Source organism: Rhinoraja longicauda, chromosome 25, assembly GCF_053455715.1.
Source record: "Rhinoraja longicauda isolate Sanriku21f chromosome 25, sRhiLon1.1, whole genome shotgun sequence".
In the NCBI taxonomy this organism is placed as follows: domain Eukaryota; kingdom Metazoa; phylum Chordata; class Chondrichthyes; order Rajiformes; family Arhynchobatidae; genus Rhinoraja; species Rhinoraja longicauda.
The window spans coordinates 30,763,443-30,785,804 of NC_135977.1; the positions used below are offsets into that span (position 1 = coordinate 30,763,443).

General features: G+C 43.9%; 1 protein-coding gene across 3 annotated transcripts in view; it reads left to right on the forward strand.

The window, feature by feature from the left end:
• Nucleotides 1–421: 421 nt before the first annotated feature.
• The window catches only part of rnft2 (ring finger protein, transmembrane 2), a 47,146-nt gene continuing 25,205 nt past the window's right edge, over nucleotides 422–22,362 (forward strand). Inside the window, exons 1-6 of one of the 3 annotated variants that reach the window (XM_078421749.1) lie at nucleotides 422–646; nucleotides 856–937; nucleotides 2,026–2,317; nucleotides 7,619–8,097; nucleotides 13,399–13,475; nucleotides 15,676–15,776. In XM_078421749.1, coding sequence (XP_078277875.1) covers nucleotides 7,710–8,097; nucleotides 13,399–13,475; nucleotides 15,676–15,776 — 566 coding nt within the window. In that variant the 5' untranslated portion in view covers nucleotides 422–646; nucleotides 856–937; nucleotides 2,026–2,317; nucleotides 7,619–7,709. Of the gene's footprint in view, nucleotides 732–855; nucleotides 938–2,025; nucleotides 2,318–7,618; nucleotides 8,098–13,398; nucleotides 13,476–15,675; nucleotides 15,777–22,362 lie in introns of all 3 variants that reach the window. The other 2 variants (XM_078421748.1, XM_078421747.1) reach the window with 2 other exon arrangements.

Here is a 22,362-nt window from a genome sequence, read left to right on the forward strand (position 1 = left end):
TCACTGCGCGCCCCCGACTCCGCCCCTCACTGCGCGCCCCCGACTCCGCCCCTCACTGCGCGCCCCCGTCTCCGCCCGCCCAATGCGCGCCCCCGACTCACCCTGGCCTCCCGCTTACGGCGCGCCCCCGACTCCGCCCGCCCAATGCGCGCCCCCGACTCCGCTCACTGCGCGCCCCCGACTCTCCCGCTCACCGCGCGCCCCCGACTCTCCCGCTCACTGCGCGCCCCCGACTCTGGCAGCAAAACCAACCGTTCGCACGCCGCAGGAAGTCCCGCCCCTCCCCCAGCGCCTCTCTGCGATTGGCCAAACCTCCCCCACGCCGCTGCACATCCCCTGCGCTGATTGATGGAACCAGCTGCCGATCCCGACCGCCCGCCCACACGTCAGGCGCGTTGACGTCACACGCCGGGCATGGGAACGGTCAAAGGGCAGACAACAAAGGCTGTCAGTCAGCCAGCTGCTGCTGCTGCAGGGGATGCATGTCATGGGGGCAGAGATGCTCCCTGGACCAGGGGCTACTCAACTTTAAACTCTGTGACAAACCGTGCAAATGCAACACCCTCTTTATAGTACAATAACCCCAAACCCATCGCCACTGAATATTAACAGTTGAACTGGGCGTTTCCACTCATGCTGAAAAAACGTAATAATCAGAATATTACTGTCTCCAAATTGATGCTTTATTCCAACATGATACATGATCTCAGACAGATGAGAAAAGATTCAATGTAATGCTATTTGTGAAGTGTAATTTCCAGAGCTGTTCAATGTACTGCTCGTTTTATACAAAATGTTGATTTGACTATAACATGTTGCTTTAACATCTGTGTTACAAATTTTCGTTGCATCTAGATTTGTTGTTCCAATTTACGACGGACTGGAAGAAGATGCAAAGAAGGCATAGTAGTAATACAGATAATGTTCCACCAGAGAGGTAAGGCAAATCTCTACAGTTATTTGATTAGAAAGAAGTGGTGGGGTAGGCCAAGACCATTCCCTCCGTAACTCCCTGGTCCACTCGTCCCTTCCTACCCAAACCACCCCTTCCCCAGGCACTTTCCCCTGCAACCTCAGGAGATGTAACACCTGTCCCTTTACCTCCCCCATCAACTCCATCCAAGGACCCAAACAGTCTTTCCAGGTGAGGCAGAGATTCACCTGCACCTCCTCCAGCCTCATCTATTGTATCTGCTGTTCCAGATGCCAACTTCTCTACATCGAGACCAAACGCAGGCTTGGCGATCGTTTGGCTCAACACCTTCGCTCAGTCCGCCTTAACCAACCTGATCTCCCGGTGGCTGAGCACTTCAACTCTGCCTCCCACTCCCAGTCTGACCTTTCTATCATGGGCCTCCTCCAGTGTCTTAGTGAGGCCCACTGCAAATTGGAGGAACAGCACCTCATATTTCGCTTGGGCAGCTTATAGCCCAGCGGTATGAACATTGACTTCTCTAACTTTAGATAGCTTCTCTTCCCCTCCCCCTTCCCAGTTCTCCCATTGCCTTCCTGTCTCCACCTATATCCTTTCTTTGTCCCGCCCCCCTGACATCAGTCTGAAGGGTCTCAACCCAAAACGTCACCCATTCCTTCTCTACTGAGATGCTGCCTGACCAACTGAGTTGCTCCAGCATTTTGTGGTACCTCCAAGTATCATACTTGTCAATCACATCTTTAAAAATATTTAATGAATTTAATACATTTATATATTGCAAATGTGAGTAGTTAGCTTTAATTATTTTACAATGGGGAAAAATTGATTCTTCAGTAACCTACCTGTTTATTAGCTGTTGTCATTTGATTAATTTGGGATTTCTGTGTCATTTTAATCGTTGAGAAAGATCACAGCAGATCCACAAGTGTTTTATCCAAAAAAAAATCTATTTTCTCTCTTTAATGATGAGCCTTTAAAAAAATTAATTCCCTGTATTTTACATGAACATTTTGTGTCTAAGATACAACTTCAGAGATTTAAGATTTGTAATGGTTTGCATTTGTTTATTTCCTCCACCAATTATCCTATAGTTTCTGAATACTGCCATATTTGTACATATGCATTATTTATGCGATCCTTCGTCTGTTGAGCTCAAAGGTGACCATGGTATCACAGGTTGGTTTGGATTCTGTGACCACGTGGAAGGCTGCTCAGGACAATTTGTGCTTTGAACTGCACGCGGCGCATTGCAAAGGAGATTCTGCTTTGAGTTGCATGATTATCGAAGGACGGGCTGCAGTTGTGAGATTATCATTGCTTTCGCTTCTGTTCTACCTTGGTTCATAAGCTCTACATTCACATCGACAGGTGGAAAGATCAAGAGTAAGATTCTCCCAGTTCTCTGGCATGTATTGAAATGCTTCAAGGCTAACCAAATAAACCCTTGAAATGTTTATTTTGCCATCGGCGGGAAGGCTTACTGTTCTTTATGACCTGTCTTTGAAGATCTCCTTTGTCAGTCACCCATCTGATCAGTATTTAAACCTACCTGTGTTTTAGCATAAGTATTAAGGACTTTCGCACGCCATCGCTTACTTATCAGCTTCCTCTGACAGCCTATGTGAAACTGGTTCAGCTTTCCTACATGGTTGCCAAGAAATTGGATGTCACCCTCCTTTGGTGTGCGAAGCATGGGCTGTGTAAAGTGCTAACACCCATTCTGATTTCCTAAAATAAATTTAGTGAAGGATGTAGTTGGAAGGAACTGCAGATGCTGGTTTACACCGAAGATAGACACAAAATGCTGGAGTAACTTAGTGGGACAGACAACATCTCCGGAAAGAAGGAATGGGTGACGTTTCGGGTCGAAGCCCTTCAGAATGAGAGTCAGGGCTCAGTGGGAAACACAGAGATATAGAAAGCTAAGGTGTGAAAACAAAGGGAAATTCAGCTGGAATATTTTTGAAGCAGCTCCCTGGAATTTTGTACAGTCACATATTGAAAGGAGCTGTGCCTGGTTCCCATTGAGCACAGCATGAAGAGCTTGCAACAATCTCATCAACATTGTGTACAGTTCGCCAGGAAGAAATCCACTGTTAAAGAACTCTCCCTGTGCCACACACAGCAAAATGGCTGGGAAGACTGCATGGTGAAGGAGAAAAATGAAGGGGGAGTAGGTATGGCATGCTCCTGTGCATCTGACCAACCATCATGGCTTGATCACTTTCTCTGTCATGGATAACACAAAGCCATGGCAAGTTGTTTCCTGGTTTATAAGACTGGTGTGAAAGAAGTGTTTGAATTTGTGGGACATTGGCAACAGTATTCGGGAAGAAGGGAACTGTTCAGACGGGTCGGACTCCGCCTGACTGGAACCAGAGTCCTGGCAAACCTTATAACGAGGACTGTAGATAGAGCTTTAAACTAAATAGTGTGGGGGGTCAGCAAATTGGAAGTATAAGGGTGGAGTTAAAGGGAAAGAGAGTGCAGGAAATGTTACAGAAGTCTCCCAAATTAATGGGACGGTCAGTTCAAGAAGGGATAAGGGATAAGGTCGGGTAAAAGCATGACCGGTGTGAGAAGGGAGGTGAATACTGAATTAAAGGTGTTGTATTTGAATGTGCATAGTATACCAAACAAAGTGGATGAGCTTGTAGCACAGTGAGAGATTGATAGGTATGATGTGGGAATTAAAGATGTGGCTGCAAGAGGAACGGAGCTGGGAGTTAAATATTCCAGCTTGTGTTCCAGGATATATGTCATATCGGAATGACAGGAAGGTGAGCAGAGGGGGTGGGATAGCTCTGGTTAGGAATGAAATTTAGTCCTTAGTGAGGGGTGTCATAGGATCAGAAGGTGTAGAGTCATTGGGGATAGAGCTGAGAAATTATAAGGGTAAAAAGATCGTAATGGGAGTTATTTACAGACCCCCAAACAATAGCCAGGATATAGGGTACAAGTTGCATCAGGAGATAAAATTGGCATGTAAAAAAGGCAAAAAGGGTGGTCATAGGAGATTTCAATATATAGGTAGACTGGGAAAATCAGGTTGGTATTGGACCCCAAGAAAGGGATTTTGTAGAGTGCCTCCGAGATGGATTCTTAGAGCAGCTTATAGTGGAGCCCATCAGGGAAAAGGCAATTTTGTATTTAGTATTATGTAATGAACCGGATTTGATAAGGGAACTCAAGGTAAAGGAACCGTTAGGATGTAGCGAGCACAACATGATAAGTTTTAATCTGCAATTTGAGAGGGAGGAGGTGAAATTGGATGTGTCAGTATTGCAGCTGAGCAGAGGGGACTACAGAGGCATGACAATAGGTGCAGGAGGAGGCCATTCGGCCCTTCGAGCCAGCACCGCCATTCAATGTGATCATGGCTGATCATTCCCAATCAGTACCCCGTTCCTGCCTTCTCCCCATACCCCCTGACTCCGCTATCCTTAAGAGTTCTACCTAGCTCTCTCTTGAATGCATTCAGAGAATTGGCCTCCACTGCCTTCTGAGGCTGAGAATTCCACAGATTCACAACTCTGTGACTGAAAAAGTTTTTCCTCATCTCAGTTCTAAATGGCCTACCCCTTATTCTTAAACTGTGGCCCCTAGTTCTGGACTCCCCCAACATTGGGAACATGTTTTATGCCTCTAACGTGTCCAACCCCTTAATAATCTTATACGTTTCGATAAGATCTCCTCTCATCCTTCTAAATTCCAGTGTATACAAGCCTAGTCGCTCCAGTCTTTCAACATATGATAGTCCCGACATTCCGGGAATTAACCGAGTAAACCTACGCTGCACGCCCTCAATAGCAAGAATATCCTTCCTCAAATTTGGAGACCAAAACTGCACACAGTACTCCAGCTGCGGTCTCACTAGGGCCCTGTACAACTGCAGAAGGATCTCTTTGCTCCTATACTTAACTCCTCTTGTTATGAAGGCCAACATTCCATTGGCTTTCTTCACTGCCTGCTGTACCTGCATGCTTCCTTTCAGTGACTGATGCACTAGGACACCCAGATCTCGTTGTACGTCCCCTGTTCCTAACTTGACACCATTCAGATAATACTCTGACTTCCTATTCTTACCACCAAAGTGGATAACCTCACACTTATCCACATTAAACTGCATCTGCCATGCATCCGTCCACTCACACAACCTGTCCAAGTCAGCCTGCAACCTCATAGCATCTTCCTCACAGTTCACACTACCACCCAGCTTTGTATCATCTGCAAATTTGCTAATGGTACTTTTAATCCCTTCATCCAAGTCATTAATGTATATTGTAAATAGCTGGGGTCCCAGCACCGAGCCTTGCGGTACCCCACTAGTCACTGCCTGCCATTCTGAAAGGGACCCATTTATCCCCACTCTTTGCTTTCTGTCTGTCAACCAATTTTCTATCCATGTCAGTACCTACTCATTCCTCATGAGGGAGGAGCTGGCCAAAATTGATGGGAAAGGGACCCTAGCAGGGATGACGGTGGAACTGCAATGGCAGGAATTTCTGGGAATGATCTGGAAGATGTAGGATTTTTTCAAAGAGGAAGAAGATTCTAGGGGGAGAAAAAGGTGACCGTGGCTGATAAGGGAAGTCACGGACAGTATAAAGCTAAAAGAGAAGGCGTATAACATAGCAGATTAGTGGGAAGCCAGAGGATTGGGAAGCTTTTAAAGAACAACAGAGGGTAACTAAAAAGAAAATACGGGGAGAAAAGATGAAATATGAAAGTAAGCTAGCCAATAATATAAGAGTTTCTTCAGTTATATAACGATGGTACAAAAATAGGTGGAGGGGCAGGTAGTGTAGAGAAAGCAGGGACTCTGCAGAAGGACTTGGACAGGTTGGGAGAGTGGGCAGAAAAGTGGCAAATGAAATATAGTGCAGCAAAGTGTGGAGTCATGCAATTTGTTAGTAGGAATAAAGGCATAGACTATTTTCTAAATGGAGTGAGAATCCAGAAATCAGAGGTGCAAAGGGACTTGGGGGTGCTGGTACAGGATTCCCAAAATGTTAATCTGCAAGTCGAATCGGAAGTAAAGAAAGCAAACTCAATGTTAGTATTTATTTCAAGAGGACTTGTCGACAAAAACAGGAATGTAATGTATAAGGCACTGGTAAGGTCGCATTTGGAATATTGTGAGCAATTTTGGGCACCATATTTGAGGAAGGATGTGCTGGCTCTGGACCGGGTCCAGAGGAGGTTTACAAGAATGATCCCAGGAATGAGTAGGTCAACCTATGATGAGTGTTTGTCGGCACTGGGCCTGTACTCGCTGGAGTTTAGAAGAATGAGGGGGGAAGCTCATTGAAACATACAGAATAGCGAAAGGCTTGGATAGAGTGGATATGGAGAGAATGTTTCTATTAGTGAGAGAGTCAAAAATGAGAGGTCATCGCCTCAGAATTAAAGGACATTCTTTTAGGAAGGAGATGAGGAGAAATTTCTTTAGTCAGAGGCATTCTTGGCCACAGAAGGCTCTAGAGGCCAAGTCAGTGGATATTTTTAAAGCAGAGATAGATAGATTCTTGATTAGTACAGGTGTCAGAGGTTATGGGTAGAAGGCAGGCGAATGGGGTTAGGAGGGAGAGATAGATCAGCCATGATTGAATGGTGGAGTAGACTTAATGGGCCGAATGGCCTAATTCCGCTCCTATTCCTTATGACCTTGTGACCTTATCAAGGGTTAGTGATGATACCGTGCAGCTCAGAACTGATTTGCGCATTGAGGCTACATTTACTGAAGAGAGCTCCAGTGAATAATTTCCATAATGCTGACCATGAGAAACAAGCTGGCATATGATGGGAGCGGACATACTGAACGTGCTCCAGGTGGTTCATCAATGAAGGTTGTAGGTTTCCCCAAAACCTCGAATTTCTGGCATCTATGCAGGCAACAGTGGCATTTGGTAACATCATCGGATAAATCTCTGGAAAATTTCCGATGTGTTAAGTTGAATCACCAAGCAAGGCCTCTGACTGACTTTCTATAAAAGCTAACTCAATCTACCCTGGGTAAATCTGTATGTGTAATTTGCTCATTTAAAAAGAAAGTGAGTAACGGTACGGTAGCGCAGCGGTAGAGTTGCTGCTTTACAGCGAATGCAGCGCCGGAGACTCAGGTTCGATCCTGACTACGGGTGCTGCACTGTAAGGAGTTTGTACGTTCTCCCCGTGACCTGCGTGGGTTTACTCCGAGATCTTCGGTTTCCTCCCACACTCCAAAGACGTACAGGTATGTAGGTTAATTGGCTGGGTAAATGTAAAAAAATTGTCCCTAGTGGGTGTAGGATAGTGTTAATGTACGGGGATCACTGGGCGGCACGGACTTGGAGGGCCGAAAAAAGGCCTGTTTCCGGCTGTATGTATATGATATGATATGATATGAACTGGGTCCGATTTCTAGGCTGGTTTCACATGCACACTTCAGAACAGACAGCAAAATGGCTTTGTAGACGTTCATTTTTGTTCATTGACTGATGCCTCTGCCCTCCTACATAATTGCATGTAGACTGCCAAAGGCTACACTTATGTTGGTAATTCTACTGTTAAATTTTTAATCAATGTGAATTGCAAAAGTAAATTAACTTTGGCAGATGATATATCCAACAATGTTATGCTTGTATGGTCCAGTTTTTAAACTCCAGAGTATTTTCTGAACTTGTTTTATTTTCTCTTTTGCAGATTAAGGAGTCAGACAGTTGGTTCAGAGACCAGCGTGGATGAGAATGGTGTTTTTGAAGGGCTCGCACCTGAAAGCCCATCACCTCAGCAGATGTTTTCTGGTTTGACTGGTCTTCAGGCAGGGCCAATAAGTGCAGCTACATTCCAATCTGGTCTAGTGTTGGGGTCTTCACTCGGTGCCTCAGTTGGAGCTGGAGACGTGTTTATTCAGATGACCCCGCAGGAGGAAGGAGCCATTCGCACAGAGAACATGCAGTACCATCACCGCCACAGGCATCACCATTATCACCACAGCCACCACCGGTCCTCCCTGTTACATGTTTCTGGCGATCGCCATGGCAATGTGGAAGATGGCAGTGATGAGCCTGGAACGCCGGCCCCAGCACTGTCTGAGCTCAAATCTGCCATTGCATGGCTTCAGAAGGGGCTTCCTTTTATCTTGATATTACTGGCAAAAGTTTGCTTTCAGCATAAGCTTGGTATGGGTATTTTAATGTTTTTCAAACTTCCGTTCAGAACAGTTTGCTGAGCTACAAATTCTGTGATTTTACTGATTATTAATTACACCATGGCAATTTTTGCAGTTAGTCTTCGGATTGCCAGAATGAGTACTTCGAAGCTTCTGTGTTTACATCAAGCAATCGGGTCTATGATATATCTGCTCTGATTCCATTTGCAACCCTGTTATTCCAGCTAGTAGACCAGCAGCAGAACATTGATTTGCTTAAGTTCTACAAAGCGCATCAAACACTTTTATTTTAACAGTCTGTTTTAGTTTAGTTTAGAGATACAGCGTGGAAACAGGCCCTTCGACCCACCGAGTCCGCACTGACCAGCGATCCTTGCACATTAACACTGTCCTGCACAATTTTTGCATTTATACCAAGCCAATTAACCTTCAAACCTGTACGTCTTTGGAGTGTGGGAGGAAACCAGAGATTCAGGAGAAAACCGGGATGATATTAAACCTTCTGAAGGAAGATATCTAGACAGAATCGAATTACATTAAACAACCCTCTCGTCCCATTTCATGGATACAACCATCGTTCCCACTTATGCTTATCCAATGTTAATCCAGTTTCATTCTCCCCACATTCTCATCACCTCTCCCCCAGATTCTACCACAGTAACACTAGAGGCAATTTACAGTGGCTTATCAACCCACAAGTCTTTGAGATGTGGGAGGAAACCAGAGCATCTGGAGAAAAGACAGTCACAGGGAGAACACAGGAGGAACTCTTCACAAAAGTAGAGGTTAGGATTGAACTGAGATCATTGGAGCTGTGAGGCAGCAATTCTACCCGCTTCACCACTGTGCTGTCCTACACCTGTCCAGTTATCTGTTTGATCATGTTTTCCGGTTGTTATTGGATTTCTCCACAGCGCCTCTAACCCTCTGACCTCATCATGGTGCCCACCTACTTGAATTGAGCTGGTCTAAGAACAGGGGATAAACTAATTAATCCTCTGATCATGAAAGCAAAGTGAAGCAGATAGGAAGGGAGCCACTGTCATTTTTTCCTGAAATGTTACCTTAAAGGCTTTTTTTTTAGTCATGCAGCATAGAAACAGACCCTTTAGACCACCTGACCCACGCTAACCATTCTACGTATCTATTATAGGCCATTTTGCCTGCTCTTGGTCCATAGACTTCAATGCCTTGATGATTCAAGTGTTTGTCATCTTAAATGACGTGAGAACACTTCCATTGTGTCCTTTGAGAGCACTTTCCAGATTACTACCACTCTTTGTGTGGAAAAAATTCCCCCTCGGATCCCCTCTAAGGATCCTACCTCTCACGTTATCTGTGCCCTTTTGTTTTAGGCAGTCCACCAAGGGAAAGGTCTTCTACCATGTCCACTATCTCTTCCCCTTTTGACAACCCTCTGCTGCCAAAAACCAATAACTATTTTTAAATGTCTGATATTCATAAACATTTTGAAACAATTCAACTAGATTTAAATGCGAATAAATGTAATTTTATGAATCACTTATAGTCCTGAAAATGAATTAAGATTAAATATAACAAGATTAATGTAATATTTTCTTATGGGCAAAGGTGCCTTTAATTTCAACGGGGTTATGCAACTTGGGTCAGCTACAGCTGGGATAACATTAAGGACACCGATGCAAAGTACATCCAGTCCTGTGACTCAGAACATTGATACTATGCCACTGGGCATATCTCTGGCTTCTGCATTTCCATTGCAAAATTCAGAAATGAGAATCAAATTCACCACTGTAGAGCTAACATTTATTCACAAAATGCTGGAGTAACTCAGCAGGTCAGGCAGCATCTCGGGAGAGAAGGAATGCGTGACGTTTCGGGTCGAGACCCTTCTTCAGACTGATGTCAGGGGGGTGGGACAAAGGAAGGATATAGGTGGAGACAGGAAGATAGAGGGAGAACTGGGAAGGGGGAGGGGAAGAGAGGGACAGAGGAACTATCTAAAGTTGGAGAAGTCGATGTTCATACCACTGGGCTGCAAGGTGCCCAGGCGAAATATGAGGTTTTGTTCCTCCAATTTCCGGTGGGCCTCACTAAGGCACTGGAGGAGGCCCATGACAGAAAGGTCAGACTGGGAATGGGGGGGGGGAGTTGAAGTGCTCGGCCACCGGGAGATCAGTTTGGTCAAGCGCAGATGTTGAGCGAAGCGATCGCCGAGACTGCGCTTGGTTTTGCCGATGCAAACAAGTTGACATCTAGAGCAGCGGGTGCAATAGATGAGGTTGGAGGAGGTGCAGGTGAACCTTTGTCTCACCTGGAAAGACTGTTTGGGTCCTTGGATGGAGTTGAGGGGGGAGGTAAAGGGACAGGTGTTGCATCTCGTGCGGTTGCAGGGGAAAGTGCCCGGGGTTGGGGTGGTTTGGGTAGGAAGGGACGAGTGGACCAGGGAGTTACGGAGGGAACGGTCTCTGCGGAACGCAGAGAGGGGAGGGGATGGGAAGATATGGCCAGTGGGGGGGTCCCGTTATAGGTGACGGAAATGTTGGCGGATGATTTGTTGGATCCGCTGGCTGGTGGGTTGGAAGGTGAGAACGAGGGGGATTCCGTCCTTGGGCTGGTGGGGTGGAAGGTGAGAAGGCCCTTTACCTCCCCCCTCAACTCCATCGTCCCTTTACCTCCCCCCTCAACTCCATCCAAGGACCCAAACAGTCTTTCCAGGTGAGACAAAGGTTCACCTCCACCTCCTCCAACCTCATCTATTGCATCCGCTGCTCTAGATGTCAACTTATTTACATCGGCGAAACCAAGCGCAGGCTTGGCGATCGCTTCGCTCAACACCTGCTCTCAGTCCGCATTGACCAAACTGATCTCCCGGTGGCCGAGCACTTCAACTCCCCCCCCATTCCCAGTCTGACCTTTCTGTCATGGGCCTCCTCCAGTACCATAGTGAGGCCCACCGGAAATTGGAGGAACAGCACCTCATATTTCGCCTGGGCAGCTTGCAGCCCAGTGGTATGAACATCGACTTCTCCAACTTTAGATAGTTCCTCTGTCCCTCTCGTCCCCTCCTCCTTCCCAGATCTCCATCTATCTTCCTGTCTCCACCTATATCCTTCCTTTGTCCCGCTCCCCTGACATCAGTCTGAAGAAGGGTCACCCATTCCTTCTCTCCCGAGATGCTGCCTGACCTGCTGGGTTACTCCAGCATTTTGTGAATAAATACCTTCGATTTGTACCAGCATCTGCAGTTATTTTCTTATACTACTGTAGAGCTAGCAGGTCGCCATGGAACTATGAGCTGCAGATGAGTAGAATACATCACAATATTCCTACAAATCAAAACATGGTCCTTTTATATCTCAAATCTCACCCTTTTGATTAGTTCTGCTTCAATGGCCTGAGGTTTACAGTGGGTGACACTCTGATAATTACAGGCCTTTTATAGTGGATAGCGGAGTCAGAGGGTATGGGGAGAAGGCAGGAACGGGGTACTGATTGAGAATGATCAGCCATGATCACATTGAATGGTGGTGCTGGCTCAAAGGGCCGAATGGCCTCCTCCTGCACCTATTGTCTATAATGCAGGGCAGCAAGGTGGCGCAGCGGTAGAGTTGCTTCCCTACAGCGCTTGCAGCGCCATAGACCCAGGTTCGAGCCTGACTATGGATGCTGTCTGTACGCGGTTTGTATGTTCTCCTGTGACCTGCGTGGATTTTCTCCGAGATCTTCAGTTTCCTCCCACACTCCAAAGACGTACAGGTTTGTAGGTTAATTGGCTCGGTATAAGTGTAAATTTTCCTTGGTGTGTGTAGGATAGTGTTAGTGTGATGGGATGGCTGGTTGGTGCGGACTTGGTGGACCGAAAGGCCTGTTTCCGCACTGTATCTCTAAACTAAACTAAATTAAACTGGTCTCTTCAACACACCGTGTTCATGCATGCCTTCATATATTTCCCAGCTCTTGGCTCATAGTCTTCTGTTCCTTGGTGTATCAAGTGCTTGTCTGGACATCTAGTGAGAGTACCTGGCTCTAGATTCCAACCAAGGTCTATGTAATTAAGATCTTCCTTGCATCCTCTCTAAACCTTTTATCCTAAAACTATGCAGTCCAGTTCCTGATATATCTATTAAGGGGTCATGTTTCCTACTGTCTGTCATATTCATGCCCCTCATAATTTTGCGTCCCTCTATAATGTCATCCCTCTGCCTCCTCCACTCCAAGGAAACAAACCCAGCCCATCCAGTCTCTTGTTAGTAAAAAAACTCAATTTCTGTCTGGTGAATCTCCTCCATACCCTCTCCTCTCCATAGTATAATGACCAGAACTGTACACAGTATTCTAGCTGTAATCTTACCAAATGTCTACAAAGTTCACATAATATCTGGTCCCACTTAGCAATTGACAAAATGGAACCAAGGAATAAACACTTCTTCACGATGAATGTGTGACATTTATATTACCTGAGTTTACCATTTCAACAAGTTTCCAATAAGTTTCAGCATGCTTTTAAAATAGCATTTAAAATACTATATTGACCAATTGTGATGGAAAATTATTGACTTGAAGAGTTAACTTTATTTGTTCGGTGGTTATTGTGTGACCCATTGAATATTTCCATTCTTTACATCAGGGCTGCTTTGTTTATGATTATTGAAATGAAACTGCCTTTCAAACTAGCTTTATTCACTTTTAATTAGAAGCTGCACAGATATGCAAAAATATGTAATTTAAACATCAGGGATCTGTCAATATTTGTCATGTTGTGTATTATTCAATAATCAATTGAGCAACTATCACATCAGAAACTGGTTCTGGCAGTTCAATATCATCATCTCCTTGCAGCTATGTTTGGGAATGTCCCCTGTGATACCACTTATAGGTAATCGACAACTATCCTGATTAAAAGGCGTATTCATTTTGCTATTGAAAATATATTGCCAAGGGTACACCTGAGGCTCGACCATTGCTCAGAATATCTGAATTCAGTGGATAAGTAACTGATTCTAATTTGTATGAGACTTGGGATGATGACAATGGAGCTGGGTTTTATAAGTCAATTCGGGTATTTTCATATTTATTTATTTCATATTTCAGATACAGCCGGAAACAGGCCTTTTCGGCCCTCCAAGTCCGTGCCGCCCAGCGATCCCCGTATATTAACACTATCCTACACCCACTAGGGACAATTTTTACATTTACCCAGCCAATTAACCTACATACCTGTACGTCTTTGGGTAATTGTGAAAAGTTGGAAAACTGGGGAGAAATAATATCCTGAAACATATTATCTTTTGAAACCACATACAACTGTTTTTGTTTGCATTTAATACAGGGATTGCTGTATGCATTGGAATGGCTAGTACTTTTGCTTATGCAAATTTAACAGTGAAGCACCAAGTTTCTTTGAGAGTAAGTATTTCATCCTTAATAGTATTTTTATTTTTACACCCTTCAATAGGACAGATTTAGTTTTAAAATTCCTCCCCCCCTCCCACCCCATCCCCCCCTCCCACCCCATCCCCCCCTCCCACCCCATCCCCCCCCTCCCACCCCATCCCCCCCTCCCACCCCATCCCCCCCCCACCCCATCCCCCCCCCTCCCACCCCATCCCCCCCTCCCACCCCATCCCCCCCTCCCACCCCACCCCACCCCCCCCCCCCCCCCCCCCACCTCCCGAAAAGCACTTTCCAATTCCTTTTATTTTTTCACTATTTGCCTTTTCTGCGGTGTTGTTCTGCTGTTGTAGAACAACATAACTTGACTTGTTCTCCATTCATTCTTTGGACCTTTTGAATCAGTGATGTTGAGGAAGTGGTTGTAAAGTTATAAATATCTGCCCTGCTGTTCTGAACTTTAGGGTTCCTCAGACAAATTCCTTAATTGTGTGACATTATATAAATAGAGTACAGTGAGATATGCTGCAAATGAATCAACTTACCACTGAGCATGTTTGAAAAAAATAGATTAGGTTCAACTTTTAACTTTTTAATGATTTATTAACAGACTGCCATTGTATTATCAGATTGCCACAGTGTGGCTTGAAGGGCCAAATGGCCTCCTCCTGCACCTATTTTCTATGTTTATTCATTACTTGACTGCAGCTAGGTTTTGACACTTTATTTTGCCTGGGGTAAGATCGTGTTTAGGACGGCTTCCTTTTAGCAGCTTACCCACGCTGCACTCCTCATCTGAGCCAAGAAAGCAAGTCTTGACAAGCTGTTCATCTTTTGGAAAGCGCAACAATTGAGTCCACTCTGTCCTCAATCACATCCACACAAGCAGTTTTCAGCAGGACCACTGGATAGCTATCAAGAGTGGGAACCTTGCCTATTTTGCCTCTCATTTGTAGCTCCCCAGAGCCACGCTGCATGAGATCGACTAATTTGGCACAGGCAGGCTCTGTATCTCATCACACAGGTTATTACAGTTCACATTCTGTTTAGAGTTCCTACTTCTAACATTTTGCAGAGGAAGAAGATTGATCATTTCACAGTGTTGTTTTCCGTTAATTCCTCACTGATTTATTAATTGAGAACCTTTCTCGTTATTTTAACCGAGTGATGAATCCTTTAACAATTGACAGTATCACAAACAAATCACATGAAACATTCAAGAAAATACAGTTTTCCTTTGTCATTCTGATTTTAGAAAAAGGGGTGAAACACGATAACATTGCTTTGTGTTGATGTATTAAAATAAAGATTACGGCACATTTTACAGTGAAGCAATCTTGCTTTCCACGTTGAAATCAATTCTGATTTTTCATAAATCATAAATCAATTCTGATTTTTTTCTCACATTTGAGGCCTGAGTGAGGTCACTGTATTTTAATTCTGCTCAAGTAATTTTGCGTATATAAAATTGAATGTCCTTCAATGCATTTGCCATGTTACACTCGTCTGGTATTGCACTTTCCAATTAATCTAGAGACCTGACTAATTATGTTAAAAGGAACAATTGACTGTTACTCCACTTATGAGGCATTTAAAACAAAATTGTATTCAGTTGTTCTTTGAATATTCTATAAATCGTGTTTTATTTTCACACACTTAAGCCATTGCCACCTGCATCTGCCCCAGAGATGAATGAATGAATGAATAAGTTTATTGTCTCGTCTAGTATCTAAATTCCTTTGTTACATTATTCAGCCTATTTTGTCAATCTCCTCTAATCCTAAATTTCCTCCGCACCTTCCGACTCATCACTCCTCCCTCTTGGGCCTCTCCTGTCCTTACTTCCTTGACTCAAATATTTGGTAAATATAACTGCAGTCACCTAGTCCTCGTGTCTTATCTTTCCTGTCTAAACCCTGTTTTGTACTCCCTGCTCTAGCATTAAATTCATCCTACATCCTTGACAAAGCCACCTCTGCTTAATAGCATATCATTTTTGATGATGATTCTGTTTAAAATCGCAGTGTAAAGACTGAAGAAGTCTGAAGAAGGGTCTCGACCCGAAACGTCACCCATTCCTTCTCTCCTGAGTTGCTGCCTGACCTGCTGAGTTACTCCAGCATTTTGTGAATAAATACCTTCGATTTGTACCAGCATCTGCAGTTGTTTTCTTATACATCAATGTTTTTAATGTTCGTGTTTTTTATTCCAACAGGAAAAAAGATCAGTTCTTACAGCCCTGTGGATATTAGTGTTCCTTATAGGGAACACGGTGTTTTTGTATTATACTTTCAGCACCCAAGAACTCTATAAGAGGTAAGATGTTTAAGCATAATATTTTCCTTTAAATGATATTTATTTAAATGTGTAATTTTGAAACTCACTGGAATCCTATTTGTTATTGAGAGGTTTTCTTTTTTCAAAATTAATTTTCAAAAAGTTGCAGTGTATTTGTCGACTTGGTATTTATTGTCCATGATTTGATCCTTTGAAAGGATGAACTTTGCTTATTATTATTCAATTATACTTGATAGAGCTTCATAACATACAAGGCCATGTTCAGTCATGTAGACACCGGTTAATATATGAATGGTGGGTACATTTTCCCAAAGTAATCTGTTACTAAGCTTAATGCTAACTGAGGTGTCAATGCTTTGTGTGCATTTTGCATTCTGCTTCACTGCAAACAGAGACAGGAGAGCATTGATCGGCATTCAGTCATTCTTTATCCACTTATCAAACGCCTAATTCATTGGATAGAAAAGATAGATAAAGCAGCAGTTCTAAAATGTAGAACAATGATGGATGTAGAAAAGTTATCCCATCAAGTTGCAATGCATTACTAAAGGAGCAACAGTGGAAATACTCCCAAATCTCCTTGCACGAAAGAGTACTAGAGGATTGGAAATACTGCATTATTGTTTAATATTAAGGAGCGGGATAAACCTGGCGACTTTAACCGGTTGGCATACCTTGGCATAATAACTGTGGGGGGAAACTTAATATTTAATCCAGGTAAATTGAATTGGTACTTGAAAAAGTATCATTAATATAGACAAACCACTGATATTAGATAGATTTGTCATAAAATAAAACCCTGCGGGATTAGGTGGTGTGAAATGGGCTAAGCCATAGAAAGCCGGCAACAGCGATGAATGGTTGATTTTGTAGTGGAGAGACCTACGTACCAGTATTGTTGCCAGTATTTAAGTTGGGGCCACTGTTCTATTTACCATCAATTAATGACTTGGATTAATTGCACAGTATACAGCATGTAATTTTAGCAGATAACAGGAGCATTATTTCCTTTGATGGGCCAGCGGAGGACGAGACATGACTGATATAAAGTCAAGGGGTGGAGAATTAAGAGTGACATGAAGAAAAATATTACACAATGTATAGTTGTAATCTGAAGGTTGACACAAAGTGCTGGAGTAATTCAGTGGGACAGGCAGCATCTCCGGAGAGAAGGAATGGGTGACGTTTGGGGTCGAGACCCTTCAGACTGTAATCCGAGTGCAGGCAAACAGGTTCAATTGTAGTCTTCCAGGGGGAATTGTATAGAGAGGAAAATTTTGCAAGGCGTGGAGAAAGGGTAGGAAGGTGGGGATCATAGGTTGTTCTCACAGAGAGCTGATGCAAACACAAAGGGCCAAATGGCCTCCTTCTGTGCTGTACTCATTCCGTGGTTCTGTGAAATTAGACAGCTGTTTCAGAGCTAGTTCTACAGCAATTAATTAAATGGCTGCCTTTGTTCTACAATTGCAGGCAAAAATACTGAGCAATTTTCCATCACTTTCCTTTGTTTTAGGAGCCATCTTTTGTCCAGGTGTGGCGAGAAGAGAATCGCACATTTTTTGTTTAACACGATTGGAAATTTTATTTGCACAAAATTGTGGCAAGCAACTATGAAGTACAACTGGTTGTTGTGTAGGAGCTTGAAGTGAACGTAGCTTGAGCTTGAAGTGAACGTAGCTTGAAGTGAATGTAGCTCCAAACCAGGAGCTTGAAGTGAATGTAGATCAGTGGTCGGAGCTGAGACGAGACCGGTGCAAAAAAAATCACCAAGATTTGGAATTTATAGTTAGAGGATACCTGGTATGAGAAATGGTACTATTTAGAGAGTCTATTTTTCCATGTTTACAGATTTGCTAGAGTTTTCTCAGCATGACTATGAACATGTCTGCCCAAGAAAGCTAGGCATGAGCGCCACGAAATGTGTAGGAAGGAACTGCAGATGCTGGTTTACACCGAAGATAGACACAAAATGCTGGAGTAACTCAGCGGGACAGGCAATATCTCGGGAGAGAAGGAATGGGTGACTTTTCGAGTCGAGACCCTTCTGAAGAAGGGTCTCGACCCGAAACGTCACCCATTCCTACTCTCCAGAGATGCTGCCTGTCCCGCTGAGTTACTCCAGCATTTTGTGTCTATCTTAGGTATGAGTACTATATGCATGTGGGAAAACTAATTTCCTATAATGTATATCCCTTGGCTTTTAATAATGACAATACCCGTACAAATATTTAGGGTATAAAAAATATAATGTGAAAGCTGCTTAATTATGTGAATATTACATTCCTCTATGTCAATGATGTGTATTAATTACAGTACAAACTTTTGTTAATTCCTTTTAATTATGTTGTCATGGAATTATTTTGGTCTTTATTTCACCCCTGCATGGCTTACAAGTTGTCATTTTGTGTTAACGTTGGTTTCTTTATAGGTTTCATTTGTACAGTAAGATTTTTGAACATTAGTTGAGCCAAGTGTTGTGTTAAACTGAATCTCTCATGCAATGTGAGTATTTGATTTTGTTTATTATTTGATTCATCACTCTTTTTTAACAACTCTATGTAATAGCTAAATACAGACCCAATTTATATTACGATTTTTGAATAGCCTTACTGACTGTCAAGAAAACATTTCACATTTTAAAATAATTAATAGGAGCAGCATTAGGGCTTTCGGTCCATCGTGTCTATTCCGCCATTCATGGCAGATCTGTCTTTCCTCTCTCAACCCCATTCTCTTGCCTTCTCCCCATAATCTTTGACACCCTTACTAATCAAGAACCTAGCAATCTGCTTTAAAAATACCCAAAGATTTTTTCCCCACTGCTGTCTGTGGCAGTGAATTCCACAGATTCACCACTGTCTGGCTAAATAAATTCTTCCTGATCTCCTTTCTGAAGGTATGTTCTTTTATTCTGAGTGTTCCCTCTGGTCCTAGACTCTCCCACTAGTGGAACGAAACTCTCCACATTCACTCTATCCAGGCCTTTCATTATTCGGTAAGTTTCAAGGAGATCTTCCCTCATCCTTCAAAACTCCACCGAATATAGGCCCAGAGCCATCAAATGGACATCTTACATTAACCCAATTATTCCTCTGACCATTCTCATAAACCTCCTAAGGACTCTATCCAAGGCCAGCACATCTTCAGATATAGGGTTCAAAACTACTCATAATACTTCAAATGCAGTCTGGCCAGTGCCCTATAAAGTCTAAACATGACATCCCTGCTTTTATATTCTAGTCCAAATGAATGCCAACATTGCATTTCCCTTCCTTCCTACCGATTTAACCTGCAAATTAACCTTTTGGGAATCCTGCACCAGCATTCCCAAGTCCTGACATCTCTAAATTCTAAATCCTCTCCCCATTTAGAGAATAGTCTACGCCTTTATTCCTATTGCCATAGTGCATGACCATGCATTCCATCTGCCACTTCTTTGTCCGCTCTCCCAACCTGTCCAAGTCCTTCTGCAGACTCCCTGCTTTCTTTACACTGCCTGCCCCTTCATCTATCTTTGTATCATCTGCAAACATGGCCACAAAGCCATCAATTCCCTCATCCCACTCATTGATATATAACATGAAAAGTAGCGGACCCATCACTGATCCCTGCGGAACACCGCTAGGCAATGGCAGCCAAACAGAAAAAGCTCTTTTTATTCCTACCGTTTGCCTTTCACCATTCAGCCAATCTCCTATACATGCGAGTATCCTCCCTCTAATACCATGAGCTCTCATTATGTTTAACAGCCTCTTGTGCAACATCTTATCAAAGGCCTACTGAAAATCCAAGTAACCAACATCCACCAACTCTCCTTTGTCTATCCTGCTATTTACTGAAAGAATTCCAACAGCTTTATCAGGCAAGATCACCCCTTCACAAAACCATGCTGACCAGCCTATTTATCATGTGTAAGAAGGAACTGCAGATGCTGGTTTAAACCGAAGATAGACACAAAAAGCTGGAGTAACTCAGCGGGACAGGCAGCATCTCTGGAGAGAAGGAATGGGTGACGTTTCTGGTCAAGACCCTTCTTCAGACTGGTTAGGGATAAGGGAAATGAGAGATATAGACGGTGATGAGGAGAGATAAAGAGCAATGAATGAAAGACATGCAAAAAAGTAACCATGATAAAGGAAACAGGCCATTGTAGGCTGTTTGTAGGGTGAAAATGAGAAGCTAGTGTGACTTGGGCGGGAGAGGGATAGAAAGAGAGGGAATGCTGGGGCTACCTGAAGTGAGAGAAATCAGTATTCATACCACTGGGCTGTAAGCTGCCCAAGCAAAATATGAAATGCGGTTCTTCCAATTTGCATTTAGCCTCACTCTGACAATGGAGGAGACCGAGGACAGAAAGGTCTGTGTAGGAATGGGAAGGAGAATTAAAGTGTCCAGCAATCGGGTTGGTTCACGTGGGTGGAGCGAAAGTGTTCTGTGAAATGATCGCCCAGTCTGCGTTTGGTCTTGCCGATGATAAGAGTCCACATCTTGAACAATGGATACAGTAGATGAGGTTGGAAGAGTCCACATCTTGAACAATGGATGCAGTAGATGAGGTTGGAGGAGGTGCAAGTGAACCTCTGCCTTACCTGAAAGGTCTGTCGTGGTCCCTGGACAGAGTTGAGGGAGGAGGTACAGCGACAGGTGTTGCATCTTCTGCGGTTGCAGGGGAAGGTACCTGGGGAGGGGGTGGTTAGGGTGGGAAGGGATGAGTTAACCAGGGAGTTGCGGAGGGAACGGTCTCTGCATAAGGCGGAAAGGGGTGGAGATGGGAAAATGTGGCTAGTGGTGGGATCCCGTTGGAGGTGGCAGAAATTTTGGAGGATTATGTGTTGTATGCGACGGCTGATGGGGTGGATGGTGAGGACTAGGGGGACTCTGTCTCTGATGCTGTCAAGAAGGAGGGGGAGCAAGGGCGGAGCTGCAGGGTACCGAGGAGACACGAGTGAGGGCCTCATCTCTGATGGGAGAGGGGAACGCCCGTTCCCTAAAGAATGAGGACATCTCGGATGTTCTAGTATGGAACACCTCATCTTGGGTGCAGATGCGGTGTAGACGGAGGAATTGGGAGTAGGGGATAGTGTCTTTGCAGGAAGCAGGGTGGGAAGAAGTGTGGTCTAGATAGTTGTGGGAGTCAGTGGGTTTGCAATAGATGTCAGTCAATGGTCTATCTCCTGTGATGGAGACTGTGAGATCAAGAAAGGGGAGGAAGGTGTCTGAGATGGTCCAAGTAAATTTAAGTGCAAGATGAGAATTGGTGGTGAAGTTGATGGTCCATGAGTTCTGCATGGGTGCAGGAGGTAGCACCGATGCAGTCATCAATGTAACGGAGATAGTGTTCGGGGATAGGGCCAGTGAATGCCTGGAACAGGGATTGTTCAACGTACCCTACAAAGAGGCAGGCAAAGCTGAGGGCCATGAGGGTGCCCATAGCTAAGCCTTGGACTTGGAGGGTGCTGCCTGGAGAGTTACTCCAGCTTTTTGTGTCTATTTTATCATGTGCTCTAAGTACTTAGAAACCCCATCCTTAATAATGGACCCTAAAACGTTACCAACCACTGAAGCCGGGCCAACCAGCTTATAGTTTCCCCTCTTTTGCCTCGCTCCCTTCTCGGTCAGTGGAGTAACATTTGCAATTTCCCAGTCCTCTAGGACCACTTCTGACTCTAGTGATTCTTGAAAGATCACTACTAATGCCTCCACAATCTCTAAAGCACCTCTTTCAAAACCCTGGGGTGTAGGTCCATCTGGTCCAGGTGACGTATCAACCTTCAGACCTTTCAGTTTGGTGAACACCCAGCATGCGACATTTCTTTTATAACTGTGATCCAGTACCAGAGATTTAAAAACAAGTTTTTTTTTAAATGCAGGATTCTGAAATTGGAAGATATGTCAAGGACAAGAAATCTTACAATTGAAGCCCAAATATTATCACCGTTAATACTCCTTTGCTCGTATATTCTGTTTATGAACTTTACCGTTTGTCATCCTTCGGCATTTCACAGTGACATGAACAAAGGCCAAATCCAGGATAGTCACCAAAATCATGGTCAAACACATTAGTACTGGGAAACGAAAAGTAAAGGATGGAAACTGTTTATAGACGAGGGCTTCCTAAGGAGTAAGGCCATGTCAGCTGAAGGTTCTGCCAGTAAGCAGATTTGAAGGGATAATGGGGTACATGAATGTTGAAGAGATAATGGGGTACATGAATGTTGAAGAGAAAGAATCAAGTTCTTTCCGATGGGCTGGACCACAATATTCATAGCATTAGAGGAGGGGAATTAAGTTCTGGGGTAGTTGCAGAGCAAGTGTATTAAGTTCAGGACCACTTTGAAATAAAATGTATTTATGTTGAGGTTTACAGAGCCTAAGTGAAGAGGAATAACTGGTGAATAAGATTTGTCACAGGTTAGCATGTAATCAAAGGCAGTTAATCCAGTCTATGGTTAAAAAGAAATAGAAGGGTTGAAGTAGAAAGACAAATATTCTGGTGGGAAGTAGGTTTGGGACTTTGAGGTGTCAACTAAGGTCAAAAACAAGGTCACTCATTCTGATTCATTTTTTGTATGTGAGACATAGTCATACAGGACTGAAACAGGCA